Source organism: Trichosurus vulpecula, chromosome 8 (assembly GCF_011100635.1).
Source record: "Trichosurus vulpecula isolate mTriVul1 chromosome 8, mTriVul1.pri, whole genome shotgun sequence".
In the NCBI taxonomy this organism is placed as follows: Eukaryota; Metazoa; Chordata; class Mammalia; order Diprotodontia; family Phalangeridae; genus Trichosurus; species Trichosurus vulpecula.
In genome coordinates, this window is record NC_050580.1 from 21,480,778 (window position 1) to 21,493,943 (window position 13,166).

General features: G+C 45.8%; 1 protein-coding gene across 1 annotated transcript in view; it reads left to right on the forward strand.

The window, feature by feature from the left end:
- The window catches only part of BICC1 (BicC family RNA binding protein 1), a 279,063-nt gene that overhangs the window by 212,515 nt on the left and 53,382 nt on the right, over window positions 1-13,166 (forward strand). Inside the window, exons 4-8 of the mRNA XM_036769596.1 lie at window positions 4,661-4,740; window positions 8,786-8,944; window positions 10,669-10,722; window positions 12,217-12,411; window positions 12,794-13,045. Coding sequence (XP_036625491.1) covers window positions 4,661-4,740; window positions 8,786-8,944; window positions 10,669-10,722; window positions 12,217-12,411; window positions 12,794-13,045 — 740 coding nt within the window. The remainder of the gene's footprint in view (window positions 1-4,660; window positions 4,741-8,785; window positions 8,945-10,668; window positions 10,723-12,216; window positions 12,412-12,793; window positions 13,046-13,166) is intronic.

Below are 13,166 nucleotides of genomic sequence, written 5' to 3' on the forward strand. Positions count from 1 at the left end.
AATTTTATCTCAGTTGATTCTCACAACAACCCTGGGAGGTGGGCGGTGTTACTATCTCCACTCTACAGTAGAAGAAACTGAGGCAGAGGTTAAGTGACTTGCCCAAGGTCACACAGCTAGTAGGTGATTGAAGGTAGATTTGAACTCAGGTCTTTCTGACTCCAGGCTCTATCCACTGCGCCATCTAGCCACCTAGGTATGTATTTTTTCAGGGCTTCAGTTTCCCCATCTGTGAAATGAACAATTTGTGTTAAATGACCTATAGGCCCCCTCCAGCTCTAAGCTAGTCAGTCTTCCAGCAAACACTGTGGTGAGCACCGGGGATACAACATACAAATGCAGAAATGAAACCGTCCCTGTTCTCATTCTGTTCTGGAGATAACATGTACGAATGCATGGAAATACAAAGTAGATTTCTAAAAATACTCCATAATTTTGAGGGGGACAGCCCTGGAGGTGGGCAGGCTCAAGAAAGTCTTCCTGTAGCAGGTGGCCTTTAAGCTGTGTTCTGAAGGCCCAGTGATTCTGTCCTGTAGAACCCCCCGGACATGTGCTCTTGTATCATCTGGATGCTTACACTTAGAGAAGGGAGATGTGGAGCTGAGACTTAAGCGTACCCCAACCCCCGGAGGACATTTCTGTTGTTAGGTCTTCTGGACTGTAGTGGAGGCTTCCCATCAGGGCCAGCTGCCTGGAATGTTAACCGGAGTTGAAGGCCGGAGTGAGGCCCGCTTGGGACTCTCTCCAGTGGAATTCAGATGTTTATGCCGGGTTTCAGTGGACACTTGCAGTGCAGGACAAACAAACCATCCATTTTGTCAGTGCTTTGTGGACAATTCATGTGGGAGCTGACGTGAGTTGTAGAGACTGACACGGATCTTTGCGTTGTGTGGATCAGGCAGGAAAACAGTTGGGGTGCACAGAGTGGACATTTGGGAACCTTGGGAGGCCAGGGTCCTTTCTGCTTTGCAGATTGCTTTGCATATTTTGTCTCCTTTGATTTTCTCAGGGTCTCTGAAAAGTGCCTAGAACAGAGGGCACAATCCTGGTAGAATGTATGCTCCATGAAGGCAAAGCCCCTGGCACAGAGGGGCTGCTTTATAAATATCTGTTGAATGAATGGTGTCATTCTCATTTTGTTGTTTGGGTGTTTCAGTCATGTCTCACTCTCCGTGACCCCATTTGGGGTTTTCTTGTCAGAGATACTGGAGTAGTTTGCCATTTCCTTCTGCAGCTCATTTTACAGATGAGGAAACTGAGGCAAACAGGGTGAAGTGACTTGCCCAGGGTCACACAGCTAATACATGTCTCAGGCTGGATTTGAACTTGGGTCTTTCTGACTGTAGACTTGGCTCTCTATTCACTGTGCCATGTAGCTGTCCTTCATTCTCATTTTAAAGATGCAGAAACTGAGATAATGACTTGCCTAAAGTCGTTCACAAGGCCTGGACTAGAATTTCAAGCTACTGACTCCTATTCTAGTTCTTTTTGCCCTAAAACACCCTGAAATTGCAGTCCCCAAGGAGGGCCTTTGAGTGAGAGCCTTTGCTAGACCTGCCCATTGTTCATATGAGGTTTCTTATGTTGCCTTATATGTTTATTTGAGTTTGTGAGTGGGTATGTATGTCTGTATGTATATCTATACACACACACACACACACACACACACACACACACGCACACGCATGCACACTTCCCTCTTTCTGTGACTGTCTGTCTTCTTACCTATCTGTCAGTTTCTTAGGACAGATCATCTTTGAAAGAGCCATTGAGGCAGTTCATTAAACCCCTGAAGTTACATAAAATGTCATAATTAAAATTTTGCCTCTCTTTCCCTGTTGCTCTGCCCCTCCCCATTCCATGTGGGCACATGTTTTATTCATATTAGTATCTTCATGGGCTCCTAACTCATTTGTTTGCATATAGAAGACGCTTTATAAATGTTAAGTTGGTGGGCAAGTGAAGAGAGAAGGGTGCTGAAGAACCTACCCGGACCTGGGCTCTGCTCATGTGACCGTTTTGCTTTGGTAGGGTCTCTCGGATCTGCTTCTTATTGTCTGGGTAGGCAGTAGGTCTGGGTAGGTCCATTTCTGACTTCTGCCTCCTCACCTTTAAGACAAACAGGGGGCATGTCATGGTCTGGAGATGGCCTAGCTGTGTCTTTGTGGCAGGGGATCAGGATACTTCCCAGGCTGATCTCTTGATCAGTCTCCCTTTCCTTGCACATCTGGGCTGTTGGCTTAGAGCATGGCCTGGGTTTGGGTGGACAGATGTGAAGGATGTGAGCCCCTCCAGAGCTGAGACTCTTTTTGCCTTTCTTTGTATCACCAGCCCTTTATCACAGTGCCCAGCACATAGGAAGGGCTTCGTAAGGCTTGTTCACTGGCAGACTGTTTGACTAGAAGATTTGGAAACCATTGATTTAAAAGAGCAGTGGTTGGGAGCTTATGAATATCACCTTGGCAACCTTTACTGTGTCGGCCTTGATCTGGGGAAGAGCCGTTTTTTGGATGAACGTGGACATGCTCGTTGTTTAGAGAAGGCTTCTTGCCTCCAGGGAAAGTGTTGGACTAGATGGCCACTGACAGCCCTTCTAGCTCCATGATCCTGTCATCCTTGTATACACATATGTGTGTGGATACATTTCTCTCTGGGTTTCTGCTTATGCTTATGAGAGAAAACATGCCACAGGCTGGTGGACTTAGAAGTCAGGAAGACCTAGGTTTAAGTCTTGCTTCTGATCACTACCAGCTGTCTGACCCTGAACAAGTAATCAACCACTTTGTACCTTAGACTACTCTCTTAAGACTTATCTACTAAGTCAGACAGGAGGGAGTTCCCACATTGAAAGTCACTCTCCCCCAGTGAAATCATACATCTTTAGCTTTAAGCATGTGTACACACACACACACACAAACCCCTACTGTTAAGGGTGTTGTACTCTTCCTAGATGTTAATCAGATAATGACAATTGCAAGATATTAAAGCGCATGTGCGCGCGCGCACGCGCGCGCGCGCGCGCGCGCACACACACACACACACACAAACTCCAACTTCAAACCAGTCCCCCTTCACAACCAAGACCATTGGCCACGTGACACAGAGATAATCTGGGGTCTTTGGGAGCAATGCCCAATGGAACAAAAGGTTGGGCAGGCCTAACCGAGTTGTGGAGACTTTTGGTATAAGCCTTTTATTGGATTAAATATCTGTCCTCTGAGGCACAGCCTAGCCCAGAGTAGAGCACAGTTCAATACCAGGTTGACTGAAGGGTGATATACTTTTAAATTGTAGAGACCATCCCTTAGGGCAGTGAGTTCTATAGGGGTAAATTTCAGGGTGTCCATGCATTTAGAGGAGAAAAAATTACATCTTATTTTCACTTATCTCTGCCTGAAATTTGATTCCTTCAGTTATTTAAAAGCATGATTCTGAGAAGGGTTCTGTAGACTTCCCCAGGCAACCAAGGCAAGGTAACAGGCATTTATTCAGCACTTCTATGTGGTAAGCACTGGGGTACAATTACAAACAAAAAGACACGTGGTCCCTGCTCTCAAGGAGTTTATATTTTAACGGAGGAAGACAACAAGACAATACACAAAAGGGAGATGAAAAGGGGGACAGGGAAGGGAAAGGTGCCCACAAGGAGGGGTGTGGTGTCAACAGCTGGAAAGCAGAGCCAGGAGGGGAACAAAGGCCCCTTCCCAAAATGGAGACCATGGGAGGAACTGGCCAATGGTAGAAGGGGCCTGGCATGGTGGAAGGATGTTCCAGAGTGACAAGGCTGTGGGGAGGATGGATGTTCCTGGGTAAGGACATCTTGGTGGATAGATGTTCAGTCAGGAGGCTCCAGGCTCAGGGGGAAGTACTAGGGTAAGATGGTGGGAGAGACATAGGGGCAAAGTCAGGAGAGTCAGAAGCACAGCTAGGAGGGGGCAGAGTGCCTCTGAGTGACAGAGCCCTATGATATACACAAAGACCACAAAGAACCTCTGTCCTAAAGGGATGGGGTGGGGTCTACATCGGTGTTAGAAGTAACCTCAACAACCAAGATGCTGATTCTTGAAGCATCAAAATGAAGGTTAAAAGCATTTCCAGGCTTGTAAGGACGCTGACTTAGAATGTTTGCTTTCTACCATTGCCAGCGTGTTGAACACTAACTCACCCGGACCTTTGGCCAAAGAACGTTACACCCTGTTGACATCCAGCTTGACTTGATAGTCTCATGGTGTTTGTGTATTTCATGTGACTCTTTTATGTGGAAACCAAAGGAAAGTAAAATGATTCAGTGACTTCCCAGAATGGGGAGAAACTAGTGGTAGAAAAGATGGTTATTTGGGGGCTGGCCCCATTCCAGTTTCATGTGATGTGGCTTATCACAGCCTTGTGAAGACTGGTTTGCTTACATCTGAGATGCCTGTGTTTGATTGTCAATGATCAGTTTAGAGCCAGAGCTCTCATTAGCGCCATCTTGGTCGAGGGGAATGGACGATGAAACAGATTTCTCTCCTCTCAGGAGATTCGTTTTCTTTGGTTGTTTTCCTTTGGTACAAGGAGGGGATTTGGGGGTGGGGGTGGGGACTGTGGAAACGATGGACATCAATCAGAATCCAAGAGTTGGGGGGTTTTCACGTGTCATTTCTTTTTCCTTTTCTTGTAGATCCTCATATTAAGGTCTCTGGAAAGAAGGAAAATGTGAAGGAAGCCAAGGAAAAGATCATGTCTGTCTTGGACACCAAAGTAAGTCAGTGTGTCGGTATGACTGCAGGGGAGAAGGTGGCTTCTTTGGGAGGGCTCCATCTCCCTTTGGGGGGAAACTTTGGTGAGGAAGACAGATCAGAGAAAAGGGACTGTGTGCTTTAAAGGCTGTGCCTCCTCCAGGGACACTGGCCAAGGGTGCTAAGCACTTTCTAAACACGAGCTCCTTCGAGGCATACTACAACTGCGTGCTTCTGGTATTCATAGTCCCATTTTACAGGTGAGCAGACTGAGGGTTAGAGAGGTGAAGGACCTGATCATACAGTGGCAGGATTTTAACCCAGTTCATTATGACTCCGAGTCCAGTACTGCATTCACTAGGCTGCTGCCTCTCACGTGGCTCCCTGCCAGGGGGAAATGAAGCTTATTTATTTACTGTGTCCTCTGTGAGGATGACTTTTTGATAGAAGAGCATGACTCTAGAGCTGGAAGGGACCTCAAAGGCCAACCCCAGGATTGTACAGATGAGGAAACAAGCCCAGGGACGTGAAGTGATTTCCGCAGGGTCACACTGGTGATAGACCCATGCCTCCCACCCCATCTGTCTTCTTGGCTGTTTTTGCATCTCTGACTGTCTTCTGGATAGTTCCACTTGAATGTCTAAACCCCTTAAACTGCCTCCACTGAATGAGGTCACCATCTCCCTCATAACCTGGACTCAAGACCTCAGAGTCATCACCTTAGACCTTTACCCTTCCCTCACCCTGGACGTCTTGTCAGTTACCAGGTCCTGTCAGTTCTGCCTCCCCAACCCCCTCACCTGTCCCCCTATGTAGTCCCAGTGTGAGCCTCCAAACTGGCCTACATGACTCCAGGTTTTGCTTTGTCTAGTCCACCCCACATCCAACTTCCAAAATCCCCCTCCTGATGCACTGATCTGATCAGCTTGCCCCCCGTCAGTGGCTCCCTCTTGGTCTCCTCATCCTGGCATTTAAGGCCCTCTCCAGTCTGGTTACAAAACCCTCCCCAGCCTTATTTCCTACTGATCCCCCTTTCCCACTTGACCTTCCAGGAGGCAACATGTTGGAGTCAGGAGAAGATTGGAGAGAGGTGGGAGAGGGAGTGGCATCTGGTTGATGGGGTAGGATTGGGGCCAAGTGTATGGGATTGTGCACATGGTGGTGGTCATGGTTAGCCTTAGAAAAGGAGAGATGTCTTTTCCACTGGGAGACAGGTGGTGAGAAGGAATGAATAGGCAATCACACAGAAGTCTGGGGTGTATTATAGAAGGAAAGACTTATGAAGACTCATCTGCAGAAATTTATGTCCGATGACTTTGATCTCAGAGTGGGAAATGGGGTCATCCAGTCGGGTGACAGGAGGCTTGGTAGCATGAGAAGGATTGGGCAAGATTTGGAACAGCTGCTGGTAGTAATGCCAAAGAGAATCATTGAGAAAGGAATAGAGAGGCTGAGCAGAGTAGTGGATGTGAGAGCCAGTCTTCACGTTAGGAAGGCATGGGTTTAGGTCCTGCCCCTGACACATCCTAGCTGTGTGGCCGTGGATCTGCTACTTAACCTCTCAGGGTCCCCAGACAACTTCCAAAGACAATGGTAGGAAATCCTCATACTGATGGGACTTCAGGTCCGGAACAAAAAAAGAGAGAGAGAGATGAGTTAAAGGATTGGTGAGTAGGAGTTGACCTACTGACATTAGGTGGTGTGAATTTATATTGAGTAGAATGAAAGAGGACTTCCTTTTGTTCTCCTGAAGCTCTTAGTATATACATAGAATGTATATGGTCCAGTGATATGCGTGGACGTGATACATGTAGATATGGTCCAGTGATGCATGGAGATAGTCCAGCGATATGTGTCGATGATCCACTGACGCATGTAGATGTGATGCACTGATGCGATGGGAATTTTCAGGTGGGCTGGAAGGGGTGAAAATCAGTAATAAATCAGTAATAATCATTGATAATAAAAAACAAATAATACATTCAAGAGGGTAAGAGATTCTAGAGCGGTGATGAGCACACTATGCTGATTGGCCTTGGGACCCAGACTAGGCATGGGGCCAAGAGCAACCAGAGGGGCCTAATGGTCAAGAAGGGGTGTGCTGTTCTGGAGGCCGTCCTAAGGAAGAAGAGCAAATTTAGGAAGAGCAAGGGTCTAGAAAGACTGAGAACAGGGGAGACTGTGATTGAGGGAGAGCTCCAGCGCTGAGGGGCTCAGAGGTGGTGCCAGTGGTCCAGATGATTTGTGTTAATATTTTAATGGGATCAGGTTCAAACCCTCCGCAGTCAGGAAATTCATGAAAAAGTCTGTGGATTTTTTTTCTTAAAACTTTTTTATTTAGTCTGAAAGATTGTGTGATTCAAGAATAAATATTTTGATACTCATGTGAGCAAAGATAGATGAGCTGGCTGTATTGTCTTACATTTTGTAACATTTATTACCTACAATGGATAGATTGACAGTCTCTTAAGATGAGACTCCATCATTTTCTCTTTCTTAGGTTTTCGATTTTAAGTTTTGATGTCAGTAATTTAGCATTCATTACTGTTTAAACCCATGTGGTGTTTATAGTGTTGCATTCGCTGTGTGGGCTCCCCTTATCTGCCTCTTTCCCTTCTCTCTGCCTTCTTTCCCATTTATTGCTTTCTTTCCTCCTTTCTCTCACTCTTCTTCCTGTTTCCCTCCTTCCTTCCATGCCTTTTCCTCCCTCCCTTCTCTACTAGGCCATCTTCCCCCTCCCCTTCTACCCTTTTTTTCTTCCTTTTCTCTTATTTCCCTTTCACTTTCCTTCCTCCTTCCTTCCCTTTCTCCTCTTGTCTTTTGCTCCTTTCCTGTCCTCTCTTGCCCTTCCTCCCTCTGCTCTTCCTCCTCCCTTTCCTTCCTCTCCCTCCTTTCACCTTTATCTTCCTCCTTCCCTTCCCTGTCTTGCATGCCTCCCTTTCCTGCCTTCCTTGCCTTGCTTCCTTTCCTCCCTCTTTCATTGCATTCCTTCTTTCTTTCCCTCCCTTCTCTCCCTTCCTTCTTTTCCTTTTCTCTCTCTTCCCCTCTTTTCTCCCTTCCCTTCCTTTATCTTCTTTCCATTACCCCTCTTCTCATCCCCCCTTCCTTTGCCCAGGCCAGCCCTATGCCTAGAATGTGGTCCCTCCTCACTCCCATCTCTCAGAATCCCTTGTAATTCCTACAAAACCCAGTTCAAGCATCACTTTCACCTTGAGGATTTCTCTGCTCTTCTCCCTCAGCAGCTACTACTGCAAAACCAAAGAACTTACCTTGTATTTATTCCGCATATACTGACATGTGCGTATTATCTCCTCTGATGGAATGTAAGCTCCCTGATGGCAGGGGTGGCTCCACTTGGGTCTTTGTATCCTTAAGGCTTAGCATGGGGCTTGGCACATAGTAGATGTCGATTGATGCTTTTTTCTGTCCTTCCTTTTCTTTCTCTCCTCCCCCTGCTTCCTTCCAACTCATCAGAGAGTCCTGTGGTATATACATTTTCCCAGTGTGACATAGATCCATCTGGAAGTGTTCAGGCAGCCCTCGTCAGCTCCTTAGCAGACCCCTGCTTTGTTTCCTACTTGGGGGTTCTATTTTTAGCTCCAGTTTTCTAACATTGACCAAGTCTTGTAGAGCGTCAGGCACATCTTCCAAGCAGCTCATTCAGGATTTTTGTCTGGCCTGAGTTATTTGGACGAAATCACTCACTACAGCTGCTAAAGGGAAAATGTGTCATTTCTCCATGTTTGTCTCAGACCTCATTTAAAATCCTGCTTTCTCAGAGAAATTATCTGGAAGAGAGATCATGGCATGAGCATCCCTCACCACCTCCAGCCCACTCCCCAGAGGGAATAAATAGCAAAATGAAAAATGGTTTGGAAAGGGTTTTTTTGGACATTAAGTGTGTATTTTAGTAACTTTTGCTAAGATGCTAAAGCCAACAAGGAACTGGGTCTCTGTCCCTTGTTGCTTATCTTTTCATTGGGAAAAGAAGAGTTTCAAAGCAGTTATAATTTTCTGGTGTTTTTTAAAATGTATTCAAATTTGTTAATACTATTGTTTCTACACAGAGCAACCGAGTCACCCTGAAGATGGATGTTTCACACACAGAGCATTCTCATGTAATTGGCAAAGGTGGGAACAATATTAAAAAGGTGATGGAGGAAACAGGATGTCACATCCACTTTCCAGATTCCAATAGGAACAACCAAGCAGAAAAAAGCAACCAGGTAATTTCCCCCAATGTTGCCTGGGATTCTTGGTGGGGCGGCCAACGTCAGCGGTGTCACACTGGTCTCTTGAGCTCAGGAAGGGCAAGAGATGAGAATACGTAAAACCCATAAAATCTGATGTCCATGGAGAGGTAAAAAGAGGCACATTTAGTTCAATGGAAAAGGAAGGATATGGCAGCTGATGGTCTTGGGAATGGCCTATGGGGTTTTGGGGAGGGGGTGTTGGCTCTTTGTTTCTTGTGGCTGGGGAAGAAAGGACATGAAGTTGAAAATGCATAGTATAGCCAAGGGACACATTGAAATGTTCAGGAAACATTTGTTGGTCAGGTCAGGCATTTTACAGAGGTGGTTCAGACTCTCAATGGAGTTCCAAAATCTTGGAAGTCTATGTGTCATCTGGTCCCTTCTGCTGTGTTTGGACAGTCCTGTGGGTGCTCTAGGAAAGGGTTAGAGCAGAGCGCCTTGAGGAATCCTCCAGGCTCTGTTCTCTAGCCTTGTGAGGATGAGAGCTGTCTCTAATCCACCGCTGGCCTCTGAAGCAAAATGTTAGCTTTGTTTCAGTGACTTAAGTCTATAAGAAATGCTTGGGTACTTTGAAGTATACCCTTAGGGCATTTTTACCTGTGCTCTGTTAAAACAATAGAGAATGTAAAATGATATCATAGCAGCCATTTTCCGTGTCATTCTCAACCTCCCTGTCATTATCTTCAAAGAAATTCTAAAGTTTTTTAAGGTATCCCAAACACACTCCATGTGTCATCTCATTGGAGTCTTCCATTGGAGCCACGAAGGAAGTGATAGTACAAGTATTATTATCACCATTTTATCGATGAGGAGACCAAGCCTCAGAGAAATAAAATGACTTGGCCCAGGTGGGATAGTCAGTAAGTGTCAGAAGATGGGATTGAAGTTAAGGTCTTCCTGACTTCCTGTGCCCATCGCCCCATTCTGCCTCCCTCTTGGAGTATGACCAAGCAATGATACCTCACATTGAGGTAATAAGAGATATGTGAGGTTTGCTGGATGTGGAATTGGTCAGACCTGGGTTCAAATTCAGCTTTTGAAACTTAACCAGCTATGTGCCATAGGTCTGCAAGTTATTTGAATTCTGAGCCTCCATTTCCCCATTTACATCATGGGAATGGTGATACTTGCATGACCTGCCTCCCAGATCGTTTTGAGAATTATAATACATTATGAACTTTAAAGCACTATGTAAATGCTTTTACATTACAGCTTTGAAAGCCTTCTCCTATTTATTTCCTCCTTTGAGAGGGGCTGACTGGGGTGGGAAGACAAGGGAGTATATGATCTTAGGCATGAATTGAGAGGAAAAGAGACATGTTGCTAGAAGGAGGCTACTTGCTGTGAAATCTGAGTCGAGTCCAGGTGAATGTTCTCTGAAAGTGAACATCTCGTCAATGTCCTGAGAGAATCTTTGGATGGCTCATTTGGCCCACTGGAGTGTGGTTGAGACTAGACTTGCCTTTTGTGGCCAGCAAGGGTTTGAATTCCAAAAGAGACTAAAGTCATTTCCAGCACAGAATGCTGTGCAGGGATCCTCCAGTCTTGGGATGAAGGCCAGTTTTGGGGTCCATACTTCTCTGAGTTAGTTGTCCCAGGCACTGAGGAGATGTGGATCACTGAGAATCCAGGGGAAACTTGTGTTTCTTTTATTGTGTTTAAAAGAAGCATAACTGTGTGTTTTCTGATTTTCACAGGTGTCTATTGCAGGACAGCCAGCTGGAGTCGAGTCTGCCCGAGTTAGAATTCGGGTAACTATTTATGTACTTATAATAATGTAAGTCAGTGTCAATATTACTAGAATTAGAAGAAATATGGAACTGTTGTAATTTATTTTTACATCAAAATCATTTGCTGCCATCTGTGGTAAGTAAGGAAGAACTGGGAAGGCTGGGTTTGGGGCCCTCTTTGTATTCACCTTCTAAATTGTTAGTGGTTTTTTTCCAAAATGTGTTCACAGATTTACATATTAACTGGAGCCATAGCTAAGACAGGGTGACTAGGGCCTTTCCCCAGTGTTCTGACTTTGCTGAAGGAGTGGGGACAATCATCTTATCTCCTTGTCTGTCAGGTAGTTTCTCCATCTTTCAGTTGGGAGGAGTTGTATCTCCAGTAGTTGCCACAGTATTTTGCATGGAGTAGGCATTTAATAAATGCTTGCTGATTGATTGAGTAGATGACCTCTAAGGTACAGGCGCTGTTCTAGTGACCGGAGATAGAAAGAAAAATGAGAATGTGACCCCTGCTCTTAAGGAAGTGGGGACACTATGAAAACAACTCCATACATAAAAGCTCCATGTGGTATAAATAAAAGGCCTTCTCAGAGGCAAGACATGGAGGTAGCCTGTGGAAGTAGAGGTCTAGGACCAGAGATCTATCCACTGCAGGAGTGAGATCTGAGCTGAGTCTTTGGGGAAGCCATGGAAGCTGGACCATGGAAGTGAGGAGAGAGCATTCTAGGCACGGATACAGCCAGTGCAAAGCCAGTGAGTCTGGACATGCTGTGTTCTGTGTGGCTGATGGAGTTCATGCCAGTGTAGCTGGATCAAAGACTATGTGGAGGAGTAACCTATAGAAAGCCCAGATGTAGAGGGGGTGGGTTGGGAAGAGTGGCAGATGCTACACAGGTGATTTTATATTTAACCTATAGGTAACAGGGAGTCACTGAGGTTTACTGAGTAGTGGAGACAGGTGACACGGTCAGATTGGCCCTTGAGGAAAATCACTCTGCTGGTTTAGAGATTACTCTTCCTGTGCTGTGGTCTGAGTCAACTCAACTCCCTTGTCTAGTCTCAAGATGCCATCACTAGCATCCTGTTGCAAAGTAGTCCTTCTGTCAGGTCTCACCTTTCTCCAGTCACTGGCAATTGGGTTAAACCATCTGGGAGTATCTCTCCTTGTGTCTGGGCTGTCTCCCATGCTGCCACTGTTTCATTCTTCCCACGCCCAACAGTTTTACCCCACATGAAAGAATTTCTGCATATGTTTTAAAAAAATAAATTATCTCCAGCGCAGATTGGAGATAATTTTATTATCGGAGACTTTATCTGCCTCTAATGGCACTGAGGACCTTGAGGCTATTGTGTTGTGCTGAGACTCTACTATATAACCTTAGCTAATTCTGCAACAGAAATGAGAGATATTTTAAGAAATCCCTCTTCAGGGAAGCATTTCTCAGCTGGATCCTTCTACCCTGTGTTTGAAGCCGTAACTTTCTTCTTGGCATTCTCATGATCTCTTTCCAGGAGCTGCTTCCCTTGGTCCTGATGTTTGAGCTGCCCATCGCTGGCATTCTTCAGCCCATTCCGGATCCCAATTCACCCACTCTTCAGCACATATCGCAAACGTACAACATTTCAGTATCATTTAAGCAGCGTTCCCGCATGTATGGTGCTACCGTCATTGTTCGAGGATCCCAAAACAACTCCAATGCAGTGAAGGTAAACCACATAGTGTAGGGTAAGGGTTCTTTCCCGACCTTGAGGTCCATTGGTTTTCAGGGGACCCAGGAGCTTGGGGGAGAAAGAAAAAGACATACTTGTTTTTTACTGACTTCTAATTGAAGTTTAGCGTTTCCTTCAGATATTCTCTGAGAAGGGTTCAGTAGGCTTCCACAGACTTTCAAAGGGGTCCATAACACAAAAAGTAAAGGAGTCCCTTCCGTAATAAGAATGCCAGCATTCGGAGGCTTCCTAACAAACATGTTTTCAGTAAACATCAGAAGAGTTTCCATTTTCAGAAATTCCCCAAACACTCTAGGCTCCTGCCTGGCCGTTTGGGTGGCTTGGTCATACGGCTGTTTTCCCACCTGTTTCCTCCTAGGAAGGAACTGCCATGCTGTTGGAGCATCTCGCAGGGAGCTTGGCATCTGCCATCCCTGTGAGTACCCAGCTAGACATCGCCACTCAGCACCACCTCTTTATGATGGGTCGAAACGGAAGCCACGTCAAGCAGATCATGCAGAGAACCGGTGCTCAGATCCACTTTCCTGACCCCAATAACCCGCAGAAGAAATCCACTGTCTACCTCCAGGGCACCATCGAGTCAGTTTGTCTTGCGAGACAATATCTCATGGTAAGTGTGGGGGGAAATGGCAGAAACCCTGGCGTTGGAGCTGGTGTATGTTATAAGCCAGTGTGTTGTATTGACAGAAATTTTCTCCCCAAAACTTTTAAACAAACACAGGAGTACAGGG